Source organism: Phyllopteryx taeniolatus, chromosome 8 (genome assembly GCF_024500385.1).
Source record: "Phyllopteryx taeniolatus isolate TA_2022b chromosome 8, UOR_Ptae_1.2, whole genome shotgun sequence".
Taxonomy (NCBI): domain Eukaryota; kingdom Metazoa; phylum Chordata; class Actinopteri; order Syngnathiformes; family Syngnathidae; genus Phyllopteryx; species Phyllopteryx taeniolatus.
Window position 1 is genome coordinate 4,484,881 of NC_084509.1, and position 19,083 is coordinate 4,503,963.

Consider the following 19,083-nt stretch of genomic DNA (forward strand, 5'->3'; position numbering starts at 1 on the left):
TTCTACCCACCTTAGCCGAGCCTACCAACAACATCCTGGTCAAGCTGGTTCTGAACCTGCTGCAGCTCTGTAAGATGGCAACCAACCACCCTACAGGAGCTGACATTCTAGGTATGCTAATTAGAGGCTCTGGCAACAGCAAACCAGCGTGTTTTTCATATTGAACTGTAACATGTCCCCTAGAGGCAGCAGGAAGTAGTCTAGGAGAACTGGGTCCTGTAGATCTCTCCACCATCGCCTTGCTCCATGGCAGAGACCCCCTTTATGAAAAGGCTGTTACCCTTTTCCCATCCACTGACTCACAGTGTGTTTACATCATCCTTAACTGCATAAACGACGCCCTCACTCACCAGCGGTAAGGGGCATCTTTAACCTATGCAAATGTGTCAAAGCGAGATGTTTTATGACTGCTATGCTCTGTGATTTGGTGGCAGTATTGAAGTGAGGCAGGCAGCAACTCAGTCCATGAAGGACATCCTTGCCACTCATTCTGGAATCAACTTTTGGGAGCAGCACAAACAAAGTAGAGACCCCATGTTGGCATACCTAAATCCATTTAGAAAAGCCAACAAGAAGGTGGGTTCATGTCAACTGAAAATACAGTGTATGGATGTGCTTAAATCTGGAGGCTTTAACAAGGTGGCATAAAGAGATCAAGGACTGTTTTAAAATCAAGACTATTCTATTTCTTGTCATCTATAGATTCCCTTCTGTTTATGACAAAACACATGGAGTGTCAAATTTACATTTTCTTTAAAAATGTTAAATGTAACTCTTCAACAGTGTTTTTAAAAAGGCAGCGGGAGCAAAACTTCGGTTGTACTTTATTGAAGTATTTAACAATGTACTCACGTTATTTTTTGATCAATCCTCATCCACAAATCCATCAAAGTCCTTATCTTCTGTATCCGAAATGAACAGCTAGGCAAGTTCTCCATTAAACACGCCAGGTTCCCTCTCGTCATTGTCAGAGTGTGGCGTAACTCGCCCGGTGCTGCCTCCTAGTCTTAGTAAAGCTGTGTTCGCCATTTTTCATCCATCGCTCCCACGCCGCTCGCAACTTCACTTTGAACGCCCTGTTTACACCGATGTCCAGCGGTTGGAGTTCCTTCGTCAAGCCTCCCGGAATTATGGCAAGTTCCGAGCTATTGCACTCAGTCGAATGGTGACTATAGAGACACTTCTCTCGGCTGTTCTTTGCTCTCTTAATCCATTGCTCGAGTTGGTCTTCCAACTCGGGCCACCCCGCCTTGTTTCCGCGGAAACTCAGCTTTGTCTTCTTGACTTGAAAAAGCTTGTTTTCCTGCTTCCTCCACTTGCGAACCATGGATTCGTTGATCTAGAATTCTCTCGCGGCTGCTCGATTCCCATGTTCCTCCGCGAAACTGGTAGCTTGCAGTTTAAACTGTGCTTCGTAAGCGTGTCTCTTCGTAGGTGCCATTTTCGGGGGTCCTTAGCCAAACTGATGTCGTTTTGCACAATGCACATACTGGCGCTATATACCTACTGGGGGCGTGCCTTTAGCATCCTCCTTCACGCGCACCCTTCCCCCTTTAACGGCCGCATGCTGTCCTCAGCCACGTCCGCTTTTCCTCTATATAAGCAGCGTGTCGGCAGAAAATGCTCCCAGTCATTTAACCGGAGTGCTTATCACACAACAACATTTATATATTTTGGAACTCGGTGCACACATAAGGCGCGCCGTATTATAAGGCGACCCGTCCATTTTGGAGAAAATGTAAGACTTTTAAGTGCGCCTTATGGTCATGAAAATACGGTAATTCTAGTTGTTCATTGGAACATTATAGGCACCATGTGAATCATGGACATTTAAACTAAAGTGGCAATGTTAATGAAATGCTAAATTTCTGTCTTGAGATATGTTACATTTTGTAACTATCAAACAAAGCTATTAACCTATTTAGCTTAGTTTGCTTAATGTGCATGTATTTAAAGACTGAACGCTGAATTGGAAGGTCAGTCTTTAGTTTCAAAACAGAATTATTTTATAGTTACCTGTTACCACTGACTGTTCCCATTATCAGGCAGCTACTGTGAGTGCTGAGGAAAGTTCAGGGGCCAGGGAGAAACTGGAGAACCAGGACCTTTGGATCTCACAGATGAGCAGCCACACAGTCTGGCTAAAGTCTCTGTGCGCTACCCTACTGGACAGTGGTGGAGTCAAGTTTGAGTCTTTTCTCCTGTCCCGACCTCTTTGTCTGGTAAGCAGTCTGAGAAGCAAGCTTCAACACTTCTTACACTTTTGACCAGAAAAGAGCCTTCATTGTGTCATTTGCCTTTGCACAATGGTCATTGCACCGGACTATTGCTCTATTTGTCATTCAAACTGCTCTAATTGCTAGAGGACTCTACATCCTTTTGCAGAATTGTCCAAAAAAAAAAATAATTTGTACCGGCCTTACCAGATTACTAGCAACTTTTTATTGCTCAGTGACTGTTTTTTCAATGTCTTTATGTCTCAAAAGTATTCTCTGTCAATTGAATGTCTGTTGTCGTACTGAAGCGGCTCCAACTACCGACGACCGAGACAAATTCCTTGTGTGTTTTTGACATACTTAGCAAATAAAGTTGGTTCTGATTCTGATTCTGATTCTGGATTGCGTTTATGTCCTCCCTGTCTGTCTATAGGTGAACTTAGACTGTTGCCAGAGGCTGTTGCCGCTCATCATTCATTCTATCCTCCTGGATGATGACGAGAGCTCCTGGAGAGAGTTGCTCTCTTCCCATATACGGGACTTCTTCAGTTTTTGTTCCAGAAGTGCTCAGGCCTCGAGCCGCTCCGCCACACCACTCAACCCTGACTCCGGTATGATGATTTAACAGTAGTTGACAGTGATTCATAATAATAATAATTATTATTTTTTTGTCATAAACATCAATTATTCCTTGCAGAGACTGACACTACCAGGCAAGGCTTGTACGACAAGGCATCTCTACGTACTATGCTGGCAGTTATTGACTACCTGAGACACCAACAGAGACCTCTGAGATCTGATAGGTTTGTATTTATATTGTAAATTAAAAGTGTTTTTTGTGCCTTTGGGGTATTTGTTTGAAGGAGACATATTGTGCATTTTTTTTCTTCACAATTTAAAGCAGTTCACAAGTGTTTTCATTAGACTTTACACCGATTTTATCGGGCTGATCGGTATCGGCCGATATTTAGCATTTTATGATGATCGGCTTTAATGTCATAATTCGCCGATCCGATCAATGACGTCATTGGTATCGGAATACAAGATTTTTTTTCGCAGTAGTCTGACATAGTGCAATCGTGAAAGAGCAAATTTGTCTTGTAGTCTGATCCGGGCATTATGTGCTGTCTGTCTCAGATGTATTGTCTGTCCCACACCGCCGACATGTTTTTTTAATAACTTTATTGGCCATCAGATAATTACAGTACTACGTCAAAATACACGCGACAAGGCTAAAAATAAACTGGCTTTTGGATTCAAATATACTGTGCACAATGGGGACGCGGAGTAAATGTCTTGCGGAGCCGATGAATGACGTCATTGATCAGATCGTCGAATTAGGATATTAAAGCCGATCAGCCGATCATCATAAAATGCTGATTATCGGCCGATACCGATCAGGCCGATATGATCGGTGTAAAGTCTAGTAGAGATTAAGTATAACACAGCAAAGGGGCATTTGTAGTTGATGTAATTCATGAAATTAACATTGGATGCAACAGAAAATATTTTGAGCTATGCCTATCAGAGTTACGTCACAATTGATCAATTTAAATCACATTTAGAATGCAGAATCACAGAAAAATAAATACGTAATTCAGATTCAGACCCAACGATTTGTATATAGAACTGTACAAAGAATTAAATGGTAAATTTTCCATAAAGTGTCCGTTTTTTAATGCCATGTCATTCCATGATGTGCATATCCATGTTTTAGCAAGTCTTGTGGCACAGTCTGTGATTCTAACTTCTGGCTGGACCTTAACTACCTGGAGGTGGCCAAAGCTGCTCAGTCATGCTCTGCTCACTTCACTGCTCTGCTCTACACTGAGATATATGTGGATAAGATTAAATCAAATTTGGAGGACACTCACAGGTATGTATAGCAATTGTATTGACGTGATAAGATTTAATGAAATTGTGGGTTAATACATTTCGTATCAGTTGTTTTATAAATGTTGAGAAAGAGTTTATACATTGCATGTTTCCACAGTTTGTTGTCTCGATGCATTTTAATTGAATCAGCAGAACCAAAGGCAGAGCAACACGTAAGATCAACTTTGAGGAGAACAGCCAGAGCTTCACCATCTCCAGCCTGAATGAAAAAAGTATGGAGGACTCCAATATCAGTTTGCAGGTGAGTCCTCTGTGTCAGATAACCCACTTTTAAATAACAATTTTTAGATTTTCTCTTAGCCACGATTTTCAATTATTGAATACATTTATTGTATTAGTAGGGCTGAATTTGATTTTATTTTTTTCATAGCAGAGAGACTCATTTAGCATGTCAAACATTTATTTACATAATCGTAGGAACTGCTGATTGATGTCTACCGGAGCATTGGCGAGCCTGACAGTCTTTATGGCTGTGGAGGAGAAACAATGACCAGTCCACTAACAAGGTAATCAATAATCTTATAATTGGCATCCTTTTCAGTGCCATCCTTTTCAATGCGCGCTTTTCAACATGTTCCCTTCTACTAAGTTATCATAAGACTCACATAAAAGTCTGTCAAACCAATCATGCAGGATTCGAACATACGAGCATGAAGCTATGTGGGGGAAGGCTCTGACCTCATACGACCTTCACTCGACGCTTCCGGACGTCATTCGACAAGTGGGAATTGTGGAGGCAAGTTAAACATACTGTTTCATATCAATTTACATACTTAGTCTCATGATTTTGAATTTGCACAGTGAGTTCAAGTAAGGAGATTCATATATTTTTTCGGGCATCCTGTAATTGCTGTTAATTTTATACCTCAGTTTAGGGACTATATATATCATGTACAAGCCATTGGCCCTACATAAATTAGTCATATAAACTATGGGGATCTCGTTTGATGTGCGTCCCACGGCCTAGATACACAAAAATGATAAGGGACGCAAAAAGCTTTGTGAATGTGCGTCCACTGAGACACAACATTGCTTACCTACGTATGTGTGCAAGGCTCCAATTAAGCGGTGTCAAGTCGCAGTTTGACGGTCAAAAAATTTGCTTTTTGCGTATCAAAATACATTGAAAATCAAAACTGCAAATCAGGTTTACTGCGGAGACAGTCGCGAAGATGGAAGATGGCAGTGGCGTATATGACATAACGTGATTACATCACCAATGCGTGGACGCACAAGTGAAGCGTTCAACTGAAAAGCGCCAAGACAGCTGTTGGAAAATGTGACGGCGGATTGAAAAGAGTGAGAGAAAACAGACAAATGGCGAAAGTCTGGTCGCATTTCATAGTGAAAGTACAACCCGTTCGTTGTAACACGGACCTTTCTCTCCGCTGAGTATGACGCCGCGTCGCGGGACCCGGAAGACGAAGGTGAAGCGCAAATTGGTGAGCTTAACGTTAGTCTACTTCACTAAGATAACAGCGCTGCGGGCTGCGTAGTGTCTCTTTTAATTATGAGTTCCATCGAATGTGTGGCTTTTTAAAATGTTTTTTATTTTTTTTAACCTTGACAAGGACAGTATAACGCAACCATAACGGTACATACAGTGTGCTTTCTGCTCAGTGTAGTCACTGTGTGACATATGGCCAATATGCTAAAATGCCTGCTGTTTAAGTGAAGCTGCAAAAGGCTGTTAAGTGGGAAGTTCCCACAGGGAGCGCTTATTAAAAGTGCATATAATATGTGAAATGCCATTATGAACCAAAACAAAGGTTTTAGACAAACATAACCTCTAAAACGGTTCAGTTAAGATTTGTTAAATTAAAATAGTTTGAGACTTCACTGTTGTGTTAAGATGCCAAACAGAAAAGGTTAAACTCAAACTTTATTTTTCTTAAGTTCAGCACTTTATTTGAACATGTATAACGTTCTCTTTTATTTACCTGCTCATATTGTGAAACCCAGCCCACCTTTTATTTAGTAAGTGAGAGAACATTACACCGTTGTGCTCATGTTTGAATACCATGGCAGAATTTGTAATATGTCTTTATTGTGCTCTAATATAATTATATCAGTGGCATAAAAAACATCAACAAATTTGGGAAAATATATTGTTCTAAAAATAATTTGCTATGGTGGCAGGCTTAAACACATATAATATATTGATAGAGAGCAAGAGCAATGGATAACACAAAAAATATTGTACAAACAGTACAAAAGATTAGTTACAACTTTAATAAAAATCTGCAATATAGCGGAACCGTGACGCAAGAACCACGATGTAGCGGAGGATTACTGTATCTGTATTCCATGATGATAAATTGCTGGGACTCATTGTTTCCATGACATGTGCATCCCGGGACTCACATAATCTCAAGTGTAAAATGAGCTATGAAACTATGCAAAGGTATTTGACCACACCCATTTTTTAATCTAATAAATAAATCGGAAGTTGGGCTAGAACAGTGGCCACATTTATCAAGCCTGTGTACGTACAGAATTGTGCGTAAAGCGTGTGTACCAGCATTCCCACGCAACGTAGGGGACATGAAATCATAACTTTTACTATTTTAGGTCAGTTAGGATTACCAATGTTATTTCTATTTGCTAAATACCAGAATAATGAGAGAAGATTTTTTTAAGGCAATTTTTCTTTACTTTCTTCAAAGTCAGACATTTTCATACAGTAATTAGAATGCCTTTAGACTATTTGGGGGAAACCCAGATGATAATGTAATTTCTTTGGAAGCTTTTGTTAGGTTTATTGATAACATTTGGGTGAATTAGAAACACACCTGTTTATTTATTTGAACTAGGTACATCTGAAACACACAGCTGCTCTGTGTAACATAATGGGAAAGTCAAAAGAAATCAGCCAGCATTTGAGGAAGAGAATTGTGGGTTTGCACAAGTCTGGTTCATCCTTGGGTGCAATTTCCAGATGCCTGAAGGTGCCACGTTCGTTCATTTGTTCAAACAATTATACGCCATTGTAAACACCATGGGAATGTCCAGCCATCATATAGCTCAGGACAGAGACAGGTTCTGTGCCAAAGAGATGAATGTGCTTTGGTCTGAAATGTGCATATCAACCCAAGAACAAAAAGTAAAAGTCCTTGTGAAGATGCTGGCTGAAGCTTGTAAGAGTGTGTCATTATCCACAGTGAAACGAGTACTGTTTTGACATGGGCTGAAAGGGCACTCTTCCGGGAAGAACCCATTACTCCAAAAGAAACATAAAAACACAGGGACCTGTCTCATTTGGAGGAAAAACAGTGGCGCTTACAAGCCTGAGAACACCATCGCAACTTTGAAATACAGTGGTGACAGCTTCATGTTGTGGGGTTGTTATTCGACAGGAGGGACTGGTGCACATCAAAATAGATGGTATCGTGAGGAAAGAACATTATGTGGAAATAAGTAACATCTCAAGACATCAGTCAGGAAACGTTTGGGCGCAAATCGGTCTTCCAAATGGACAATGACCCGAAGCATACTGCCAAACTGGTTACAAAGTGTCTTAAGGATAACAAAGTCAATGTTTTGGAGTGGCTGTCACAAAGCCCTGATCTCAATCCTACTGAAAATGTATGGGCAGACCTGAAAAGGCATGTACAAGCAAGGTAGCCTATAAATTTGGCTCAGTTACACCAATTCTGTCAGGAGAAGGCATGTATGTCTTTTTATATTGTGAATGTAAACACTGGTTTCAACTGTATGTGTGACCCATACAGGGCCTGCAGAACTTCGGCCTGAGTAGCATCCTCACCACCTACATGAGGGGTCTGGAGAGCGATGGGGTGGAGTGGGGAGCTGAGCTGAGAGAGCTCCGTTTCCAGGCTGCCTGGAGGAACACTCAGTGGGACTGTGATCTGTCTGAGAGGTGCTGTGAGGGTGGAAGGCCTCAATTTTACATTATTGATGAACTGCAGGGTAACGCTGTATTCTTCATGAATGTCAGGAGTGACAAACACAAGCCGGGTTTCCATGAGTCGGTGTTCCATGCCTTGCAAGCATTGAGGGACAAGGAGCTCTCCATGTTTGATGATACTCTCAAACAGGCCAGGTGAGTTACCCTTTTAGACACTTACTGTATTTAATAGCATGATATCAGAGGGTCAAAGAATTTTGCTCTTTTTACTTAGGAGTAGAGAAGTAGAGGAGCTGTGTAGAGGCACTCTGGAGGCAGTGTCCTCCTTGTACCCAGCCCTCAGGAACCTGCAGAGCATCAGAGAGCTGGAGAGCGTCAAACTGCTGTTTTCAAGGTGGTGGCAGAATATGAATGTGGGAATATTCTCATTCAGCCAGGTCATTTCATTCTCAGAGCAATTCTCAGGCTTGCCCTGGGAACAGTGTTAAGAATGTTGAAACTCTGTTTGTTCTTTTTTTTCCCCCACGTCTCAGACCCTTCTCAGAGCTGGCGGTGAAGGATGTTTGTAACCAGTGGTGTCAGCATTCCCAGCTGCTCGCCAATAGCGAGTTCTCTTTGGTGGAGCCCATCTTGGCCATTCGGTCTGTGTCCTACAACACCCTGATGTCCAGGGCGGTGGACCCCAGCAGTACTCAGTATCTCAGCTCTGTGCTCACTGACCATTTACTGGAGCTATGCCGGCTGGCTCGTAAAGCAGGGAACACACAGGTAGTGTCCACAGAAACCATCACTGTTAAACCACCTTCAAGTCATAGAGCGCTGCAGTTCACTCGGTATGCTTTAGAACGGTAAACCCTAATCTGGTTTATTCATCCTTAAACAGGAAGTGTTAATTGTCAGACAGTATTTGTATGTATTGACAGTGTAACCTTGGTTGACAGTCGTCATTTCATCATCTTTTGTGATGATCAATCAACCATTTGTCCATTCATTGCCAACTTTCAATGGCAAAAGCAGTGTAATAATGCAGGAAGGCATCGACTCCAATGTACTCTACAAAGCAAATTTGTTTGACCATTTGCTGCAATGTCCTTGTTCCACTACCCAAAACGTATGACCATAGGTGAGTGCTCACTCTCAGGACGAATGTTTCACACCATATGAATGGACATCCCAACAATATTTGCAATGGGGAGTATGAGCCGCCACATTTATTGAGTTGGGCTTCACCCCCTGTAAATATTTACTAGGCCACCACATTTAGTAACCTATGGCTGAAATGCCCTTAAAAATGTATTATTCACTGCTATTTTTGTAACAAGAAAACGCTGTCCAGCTGTTTTAGAAAAGCACAGTATTTGAATTTTGAAATACTTTTTAGGAAAGTTCAATATTTGAATTTTACAGGGGACCCTGAAGGAACATTTCCACAACATTTAGTACCGTACCCCACCAGAAGGGTGCCACAAGATGTAGGGATCGGTTATTGTGGTACCCTTCGCAACTTTTGACAAATTGAATACGATATCGAACTGTACTGCTTGATGGAAACCGTTCTTGATTTTCCAGGTGAATCTACTTTCACAATGAGTCACGATTGTGGTCGACTGTAACACTCCTGGTGTTGTCAACATGGTACTGTAACTCCTGTGTCCAGTTGGCAGAGCAAGCAGTGTTTCAGATGAAGCAGCATGGAGTTGGAGGATCCCAGCCGTCATCACCCGTATCACCATGGCAACTGGAGGAAGCCCAGGTGTTTTGGGTAAAAGGAGAACAGGGTCTGGCTCTGGGTCTGCTGAGACAGATGATACACAAGCTTGAGGAAAAGGTAAGGCAACTGAGAACAGTTCTTTACACCCTGAAATGTTGACCACCATAAAACAGTTGTCTTTATTTGTTGTCTTTTTGTTTCTGTTCCACAGGTGGACTTCAACCCTGCTCTGGCTCCGGTCTACACCGAGTGCCTCAGGCTCTGTGGTAACTGGTTGGCTGAAACTTGCCAGGAAAGTCCTGGAGTCATTTTGGAGAAGTATTTGGAGAGGGTGAGATCTTGACTGCACTTTTGCCCACTTATGTGCACTCACGAGGGAAAAGAAACCAAAAGTACCTGTACTATGGCAATCATAAGCTTTTACCAGTGCTGTAAATGTCTCTTTTATAATGTTCCCTTAGGCTGTCGAGGTAATTGAGGGTGAATCTGGAGTGCAGGACGCCCACCTTCAGAATGAGCGAATTGAGGCCTTCCTTTCGCTGGCTCGTTTTTCAGACACCCAATACCAGAGCATTGATAAATACATGACTTCATCTGAGTTTGAGAATAAGCAGGCCCTTCTGGAGAAGGCTAAAGAGGAAGTGGACCTAATGAAGGCGCGTGACGTGATAAAAAACAGGTTTCCACAACTACCTGTATTTTTGTTGTCATTGCGTTTTAGTTTATGTAGACACATAGGAACTAAGTCCTGCTGCCAATAGTAAAGAAACAGGAGTAATTGATGCCCCTCTGAAATTGTTTAGAATTGCCTATAGAAAGAGATTAAACTGTAAATATACTGTAAACTATGATCCCAAAACAGTTTAATATAATTTTCAACTCATCTTACAACATTCCCTAAAAATTCAATGGCTTACACATGATTTGATTTAAAAAATAAAAAAATTATAAACAAAATAAAAGACAAGCAAACAAAAAAAGCACCATAAGTGCACCTATACATGCACATGGTGGGGAAGAGTCTTCCATAACTCCCCTGACAACCCACACTTAACTTACTGTAGCTCCTCCTTGACTTACAAAGCTTGTCTCCCAGTGGAGATGAATCACTTCGACATACTTCCTTGGAACGATTACTGTACTCATTTTCTATGGAGACAGGGCTTTGGTGCCAAATTGTGGAATTGGTAGGAATGCACGTGTTTTTTTTTCTCTGCATCCAGGTATACAATAAAGGTAGAACGAGAGATGGAGCTGGATGAGAGGGCCCTTTCCAACATGCAGGCAGATAGACAGCGTTTCCTGTGTAAGGCAGTAGAGAATTACATCCAGTGCCTGGAACAAGGCGAGGAGCACGACACCTGGGTGTTCCGCTTGGCGTCGCTCTGGCTGGAAAATGCTGACATTAAGGCAATCAATGACATGATGAAGGTTTGTCAGTCACATCTTGTTTCTGTTAGATGTTTTTGGCTTGTATGCCTTGGTGTATTTACAGCTCTTTGATTAATCTGGACTTGTCATTCTTTCACGTGTTGCAGAAAGGAGTGAAGAAGATCCCCTCCTACAAGTTTCTGCCGCTCATGTATCAGCTTGCTGCCCGTATGGGAACCAAGATGGCATCTGGCATAGGAGAGGATGTGGGCTTCCATGACGTCCTTAGTGATGTGAGGCATTACTCTTTCTTCATCATATGATCCGTATGATTCTAATCTTCGTAGGGAAAGAACATGCATGACCTCTGTTTTGACTACTACTATTGCACTTATTTTGTCTCTTCACAGTTGATCTTCCGCTCTTGTCTTGAGCACCCTCACCACACACTGTTCATCATTTTTGCCCTGGTCAACGCAAACAAGGACGAAAACTTTTGCACTAGTCGGCTGCTGAAGAGTGCTCCACGGCAGTCATCACCATTTGACATGGTAGGATAGGATCCCAATGAAGGAAGGAAACCTGATGGATTTGAAATGCAAATACGTTACTTACTATCTTCTGCAGTTATGTACCTAAATGTTAGTTGAGCAACTTGTGGAAGATTTAAATCTTTAGTCTGCCGTTTATTTAAAACAGAATGACAGTGTGACGTCAAACTGCTCTTCATTTTGTAAACTTATACGTCTAATTGAAATTTGAGAGAACATAAAATGCCATTTTCCAATGATGATCTTTCCACTAATTCTGAGATACACCACAATGTGTTTCAATTGAGTAATGAGCATTATAGTAATGAAATGACTCTTGGTTACTGATGCATCTTTCATGCTCCTACTCACCGTTTGAATAAGTTAGTTTTGGAGTGTTTGAAGTGCAGCAGAACTCCACTAAACGTGCGAAAGAGAGATTGAGTTTTTTTTCTTGTCTTCAATAAAGAGAACTATATATATTATCATACGTTTGACACATCTCTCTTTATGCTACTTTCCTGTTTGAAAATCTCAATATTTATCTTCACATGGTGTCTTTTCAAATTCAGTCTGTTTGCAGATCTTTGAGAAAAAAAATACATAAATTGTGTTTACCTTGCAGGAGCGTTCAGATGTGGCCCAAAAGATCATTGGTGCTGTCAGGAAAAAAAGACGGGAAATGATCCGGGGTATCGAGCGACTATGTGACGCTTACATCACACTGGCTTATCTGGATGCCAGCAGGCACAAAGCAGAGAAGAGTGAGTAAAACAGTTACACAAAACACATACAGTACATGTCGGGATTCTCCACTAATAATTCAGGTAGACATCATTTCAATGTCCTTCATGGACATCAAAGATACTTTTGAAATTTGTGGTAATCGTGTATTAATTGTGTTCTGTGTTATTCATTATAGAGGCCATTCCCATTCCTGCGGATCAGCCTATTCATCAAATCAAGAATCTAGATGAAGTTACCATTCCTACTGTTGAGCTCAAGGTGCTCTCACTATAACTATATTGTACAGTACAATGGTGTGACCAGTGATGTTACATAAATGGCACACATAGCACCAGATTTGTTTAACTCTAGTCTAACCCATTTGTTTATCTGCTTTAATAGGTTGATCCTTCGGGTAGCTATGATGATGTGGTGACCGTCCGTTCCTTCGTGCCTCATTATCACCTTGCTGGAGGAGTCAACCTGCCCAAGATCATAGACTGTGTCGGCTCTGATGGCAAGAGCAGGAGGCAGCTGGTCAAGGTGAGTGAATGTTTATTTGTTAGGCGTGCATGCTTCATTTATATCTGGCTTTAATGTTCTGATTAAATAGGGTGCCAGTCACAAATATGTGCAAGTGTTTTTTTCTTTCTCCTAAATGTTTATTTTGGTTTAGTCCCATGCACTCATCTGTTTGATTGGTGACATCGCTCTTTTTGCCTTCTGTTAATAATTAATGGCATTTGTGTGTGCAGACAAACACCAAGTTTGTACATCACAAATAGACTTTCGCACCTTTGTTATCAATAACAGGGTGTGTGTTTTTAAACGTGTGTGGAAAAATGTACCAGCTAATCATTTACTATTATACACAGTCATAAGGAATTCGTGACTTCGAGTCTTTTCTCTTTCAATTGTAAATTTGCATAACTGTACAATATTTTGTATTTTTCTATTGTGAAAAAAATGTGACTAATTTATAATCATGGCAACACATGATCATCACACTTGTGACAATTGTGTCAATTCCTTTCTATGTGAACAGGGTAAAGACGACTTGCGGCAAGATGCTGTGATGCAGCAGGTGTTTGGCATGTGTTCCATGTTGCTGCAGCGCAACACTGACACTCACAAGAGGAAACTCAACATCAGACGATATAAGGTTACACACATTCATATACATTTCCAACTGAGAGAATTCTAGGGCACTATATAAACCGAATGTATTATTATTACTATCCACTGCATTAGTTTAGGTAAGTGACTGACTATGGCGCATTCTGATTTAAGTAGAAGTTCAGGTTACGTCACTACCGCAGTAACAGAAGACAATCATAAATTGAGGGCCCCCTGTATTTCATAAGTCATATTTAGATAGGAATGACAGTTTTCTGCTTGTTTCAAGGTGGTGCCGTTCTCCCAGTGCAGCGGGGTCCTGGAATGGTGCTCCGGTACGGTTCCACTTGGAGAGTTCCTGGCGGATCCCGTCAGAGGTGCCCACAAACGATTCCGACCGCAGGACGCATCCAGCCTTGCCTGCCGCAAGAAGATGATGGTACCCTTTAGGCATAAGTATAGAGCAGCATTTCACAACCTTTTTTGAGCCAAGGCACATATTTTACAGTGGAAAAATCTCACGGCACACCACCAAACAAAAATATCACAAAAAAGTATATACACTTAAATATTGATGATTTCTTCCTGATTTACTCACAAATGTACCTTATGAAAACTAGGCCAATTTAGTTAACACAAAGCTGTTGTATGAATGGCAACAGGTGGATACACAGGTTAATTGTACCTTCTGCTATCTAGTGGAAGAGTGTTTAATTGTTTTGCATGTTGTTGGCATAGATAGATGAACAAAAATACATTAGTTGAACTAAAATAAAACATTTTTGGACCAATTAAGTGAAATTGTATAAATTCCTCTGGCACACCAGATGATCTCATGGCACACAAATGTGCCACTATTCGTGGTTGGGAATCTCTCCTATAGAGTTAACAGTGGTCAATTATTTTTGAATGAGTAAGGACATAAGCTCTCTCTTCTACTTACAAGGCTTTTACTGTCATTTGAATGCATTGCATCGAAACAAACCCAATGTTGCCTTGTTAATTAACTTTGTCGTCGTAGGAGGCGCAGACGCTCGAGTTTGATGAGAAGCTGCATGCCTACCTCGAGGTGTGCAAAAACTTCAAGCCCGTTTTCAGATATTTCTGTATGGAACGCTTCCTGGACCCCGCGGTATGGATGGAGAAACGGCTGGCCTACACCCGAAGTGTGGCTACTTCCTCTATTGGTACTCGAAAACAAAGTGACGCACATACACACAGCATGTTATGAGAAATAAACTGTATTTGGATGAGTGAACATTTTACAACGGTTTATTTAAAAAAACTACCATTCATTTGGCCGTAGTAAGATCTAGTATGTTTTCATCATTACAATGACATTGATGTTTTGAAATGGCGGGTGAATGACATGACTGCTTTGTGATCAACAGTCGGGTATATCGTTGGCCTTGGTGACCGACACATTCAGAACATCTTGATTGATGAGCAGACTGCCGAACTGGTGCACATTGACTTAGGTAGGTAACAACGTCTTCATCAGTTCTACCATAATCACCATTTAGGTATATACTCCAACACTGTGATCACTTTGAGTAACTTACATTGTAACCACAAATGTCCTTTTTGGGCATGGTCCTGCTTTATGCTTGTGTGCAGGTGTGGCTTTTGAGCAAGGCAAAATTCTGCCCACTCCTGAGACCGTCCCTTTCAGACTCTCCAGGGATATTGTGGATGGGATGGGTGTGACTGGAGTGGAGGGAGTTTTCAGGAGGTGAGGAGGAGGCAGGGAGGGAGGAATCTGGGAGTGAGTTTGAAATGTGACTTGTAGTGATTGTATTAAAAGCTTCCTATTCTAAGGAGAATAACATTTTTGTGTCACCACCAACATGCAGCAGCACACAAGAATAATAAAACATCAGTAAACAGTACAGGTGCATCTCAGTTAATTGAAATATCATGGAAAACATTTATTTCAGGGTTTCAATTCAAAAAGTGAAAGTGGTATATTAAATAGATTCACTACACACAGAGTGAAATATGTTGTATGATTATAGCTTACAGCTAATAAAATCCCCAAATCACATCAGATAAGAAACAAGAAATTAGCTAGAAACCTTCATCTGAAAACTACTTTTTTAAAGGAATCTGTATGATTTAATTACACAAAATTAGGGCTGGAAAAAAACACTATTGCACTAGTAGCACTGGTTGGTCGCATCAGCACATTGCTGTACAGCATGACCATGGCATACCATAGTTTTGTTTGAAGTAAAGATTGACAGTAACTCCAGATATGATGTTTGATATAATATGTTACTGTGAACAAGTTTGTCCGCAACAAACAGTTAACAGACAAAAGAGGTAAATTAAATTAAAAAAACAAAACAAACAAACAAAGGATTCACTTATATTTGATCATTTGTTTGACTCAGAGGGGCCAACAGCCAGCTCTTATAGTGAGGACTCCTACCCTCTTCTCCTGTGAAAACCACTTAATTTTGAGCATTACCACAACCATTTGATTGACATACAGTTGGGTACGGAAAGTTTTCAGACCCCCTTAAATTGTTAACTCTTTCTTATATTGCGGCTATTTGTTAAAATCATTTGTTCATTTTTTTCCTCATTAATGTACACGTAGCACCCCATATTGACAGAAAAAAAAACGGAATTGTTGAAATTATTGCTGATTTATTAAAAAAGAAAAACTGAACTATCACACAACCATAAGTATTCAGACCCTTTGCTGTGACACTGATATATTTAACTCGGGTGCTGTCCATTTCTTCTGATCATCCTTAAGATGGTTCTACACCTTCATTGGAGTCCAGCTGTGTGTGATTATTCTGATTGGACTTGATTAGGAAAGCCACACCCCTGTCTATATAAGACCTTACAGCTCACAGTGCATGTCAGAGCAAATGAGAATCATGAGGTCAAAGGAACTGCATGAAGAGCTCAGAGACCGAATTGTGGCAAGGCACAGATCTGGCCAAGGTTACAAAAACATTTCTGCTGAACTTAAGGTTCCTAAGAGCACAGTGGTCTCCATAATCATGAAATGGAAGACGTTTGGGACGATCAGAACCCTTCCTAAAGCTGGCCGTCCAGCCAAACTGAGCAATCGGGGGAGAAGAGCCCTGGTAAGAGAGGTAAAGAAGAACGCAAAGATCACTGTGGCTGAGCTCGAGAGATGCAGTCGGGAGATGAGAGAAAGTTCTAGAAAGTCAACCATCACTGCAGTCCTCCACCAGTTGGGGCTTAATGGCAGAGTGGCCCGACGGAAGCCTCTCCTCAGTTTAAGACACATGAAAGCCTGCATGGAGTTTGCTAAAAAAAAAAAAAAACACCTGAAGGACTCCAAGATGGTGAGAAATAAGATTTTCTGGTCTGATGAGACCAAGATAGAAATTGTTGGCCTTAATTCTAAGTGGCATGTGTGGAGAACACCAGGCACTGCTCATCACCTGTCCAATACAGTCCCAACAGTGAAGCATGGTGGTGGCAGCATCATGCTGTGGGGATGTTTTTCAGCTGCAGGGACAGGGAGACTGGTTGCAATTGAAGAAAAGAGGAATGTGGCCAAGTACAGGGATACTGTGGAGAAGGGAAAACCTTCTCCAGAGTGCTCAGAACCTCAGACTGGGCCGAAGGTTCACCTTCCAACAAGTCAATGACCCTAAGCACACAGCTAAAATAACGAAGGAGTGGCTTCAGAACAACGCAACTGTTCTTGAATGGCTCAGCCAGAGCCCTTACTTAAACCCAATCGAGCATCTCTGGAGAGACCTGAAAATGGCTGTGCACCAACGTTCACCATCCAAACCGACAGAACTGGAGAGGATCTGCAAGGAGGAATGGCCAAGTCAATCACCAGACCTTAACCCAATAGAGCATGCATTTTTCCTCCTGAAGAGGAGACTGAAGGGAGAAACGCCCAGAAACAAACGAAAACTGAAAGAGGCTGCAGTAAAGGCCTGGAAAAGCATTTCAAATGAAGAATGCAACAGTCTGGTGAAGTCACTGGGTCGCAGGCTTGATGTACAGCAAGGGTTATGTATTTTGAAAATTAAATCGGGAAACAATCTTGTCTTTTGTACTTTTAATATCTTTGCAAAGAGTGAGAGAGTCAAGAGAGGTTATAACTTGCTTCACGTCTCTGCCCATCTCTGAGACACATGCGAAAGCAATGCCTAATTAAACTGAAAAAACGGGAGGGGATTGAGGAAAAAAGAAAGTTATCTCATCTTGTCCTTGTGTGAAAAGGGAGGTTGGTACAGCCACTGAGACAGTATGACGGAACGGACCAAGAAACAATTTAGCTAAAACGTCATACAAGAACAAAGAACTATTCAATTAAACTATGGGACAATACAATGAAAGAGTATATAGACTATATTTTGTCATTTTTCTATAACATATGCCACCAAATATTTAATGTTATTCACTTTAAGTTAATCATACATGTTCTAATACTTTTGCTCACTTGAAAAGTGAGTGGGTTCAAACAAAAGGTGCTCTGTTATTTAACACATCTAGATGTAAAGACCATGGAATAAAAGCTGGAAGTCTGAACATTTGTCTCATATTCATCTTTTGATCTGAAACCCAAATGTCTTCAGTATACAAAAAAAAAACAAAGGAATTGACCTTGCCGTTCCAATACTTTTGGAGGGGACCGTATGAACAGAATACAGTATATGGACAAAAAGGCAGCACTGTACATGAATGAAAAATACTACAGTATAATATGTTACTAATAATAGTTCCCATTTGTTTTTGTTCCATATACATTTCAAGATATTGAGCCTTATTGCCTTTCTTAGTCAGACACTGCTCATATCACCTCTGAAATTAGTACACAGACAATTGAAATGATTTTATTTTTTGCTACTATTTTGTATACATTTGAGTTATTATTTCAGTACCTTAGGGATGATAACAGTTAAATGTGGTGTTCTTCCGGTCCAGATGTTGTGAGAAGACCATGGAGGTGATGAGAAGCTCTCAAGAAGCTTTGCTGACCATCGTGGAGGTACCACACAAACTCCCTCACACACAGCTGGTTGTTTTTGTCTCATTTCAATGTGTCCACTGTCTCTTTTAATGAAGCACAAGTCCTGTGAACGCTGTGCTTATGTGTCCCTGCGCAATTTGCATCATGCAGGTGCTGCTCTACGACCCCTTGTTTGACTGGACCATGAACCCCCTAAAAGCTTTCAACCTGCAGCACGATGAGCAGCAGGAGCTCAATGCCATACTCAGTTCCTCCATGGGAGTGCACGACTTGGACAACCACCGTAAACACAGGTGCTGAACCATTTTGTGTGTATGCACAAAATTAACAGCTTGGAGAACGATTAGGAAAAGGCGTATGAAATAAAGGAAAGCTGTCAATACGTAACTGATGTATTAATTTTTTTGCTGCACGGAGATTCTGTCACACTCTCCTGTGTATCTGTGATCCCTGAACGCCGCATGATTGCCAGGCCCCTCACACGAACACAGACCGGCACACTTCTCCCGCACTCACAGTCACTTGGCTCAACAAACTGCATATTTGTTTATCTCCATGGTAAGCTGTGACTTTGAAAAACAATATAACATTACACTTCAGTGCCCCATGGCAAGAATGTCTTTGCCGGAACATGCTGTTAGGGCACGTCAAACGGAAAGCAGTCTAGCCTT

At 41.2% G+C, this 19,083-nt stretch overlaps 1 protein-coding gene across 9 annotated transcripts in view; it reads left to right on the forward strand.

The window, feature by feature from the left end:
• Positions 1-19,083, forward strand: part of atm (ATM serine/threonine kinase) — a 38,831-nt gene that overhangs the window by 17,783 nt on the left and 1,965 nt on the right. For 2 of the 9 annotated variants that reach the window (XM_061781725.1, XM_061781726.1), the window contains exons 33-62: positions 16-111; positions 184-355; positions 435-576; positions 2,046-2,222; positions 2,650-2,827; positions 2,914-3,019; positions 3,934-4,092; positions 4,242-4,353; positions 4,530-4,618; positions 4,746-4,848; positions 7,844-7,992; positions 8,071-8,175; positions 8,255-8,374; positions 8,514-8,748; positions 9,638-9,808; positions 9,903-10,022; positions 10,153-10,370; positions 10,915-11,122; positions 11,230-11,355; positions 11,473-11,613; positions 12,218-12,356; positions 12,515-12,597; positions 12,721-12,861; positions 13,364-13,480; positions 13,724-13,873; positions 14,456-14,621; positions 14,826-14,912; positions 15,052-15,166; positions 18,367-18,430; positions 18,563-18,705. In XM_061781725.1, the coding sequence (XP_061637709.1) occupies positions 16-111; positions 184-355; positions 435-576; positions 2,046-2,222; positions 2,650-2,827; positions 2,914-3,019; positions 3,934-4,092; positions 4,242-4,353; positions 4,530-4,618; positions 4,746-4,848; positions 7,844-7,992; positions 8,071-8,175; positions 8,255-8,374; positions 8,514-8,748; positions 9,638-9,808; positions 9,903-10,022; positions 10,153-10,370; positions 10,915-11,122; positions 11,230-11,355; positions 11,473-11,613; positions 12,218-12,356; positions 12,515-12,597; positions 12,721-12,861; positions 13,364-13,480; positions 13,724-13,873; positions 14,456-14,621; positions 14,826-14,912; positions 15,052-15,166; positions 18,367-18,430; positions 18,563-18,705 (4,132 nt within the window). Of the gene's footprint in view, positions 1-15; positions 112-183; positions 356-434; positions 577-2,045; positions 2,223-2,649; positions 2,828-2,913; positions 3,020-3,933; positions 4,093-4,241; positions 4,354-4,529; positions 4,619-4,745; positions 4,849-7,843; positions 7,993-8,070; positions 8,176-8,254; positions 8,394-8,513; positions 8,749-9,387; positions 9,550-9,637; positions 9,809-9,902; positions 10,023-10,152; positions 11,123-11,229; positions 11,356-11,472; positions 11,614-12,217; positions 12,357-12,514; positions 12,598-12,720; positions 12,862-13,363; positions 13,481-13,723; positions 13,891-14,455; positions 14,622-14,825; positions 14,913-15,051; positions 15,167-18,366; positions 18,431-18,562; positions 18,706-19,083 lie in introns of those variants that run through there. The other 7 variants (XM_061781727.1, XM_061781728.1, XM_061781730.1 and 4 more) reach the window with 7 other exon arrangements.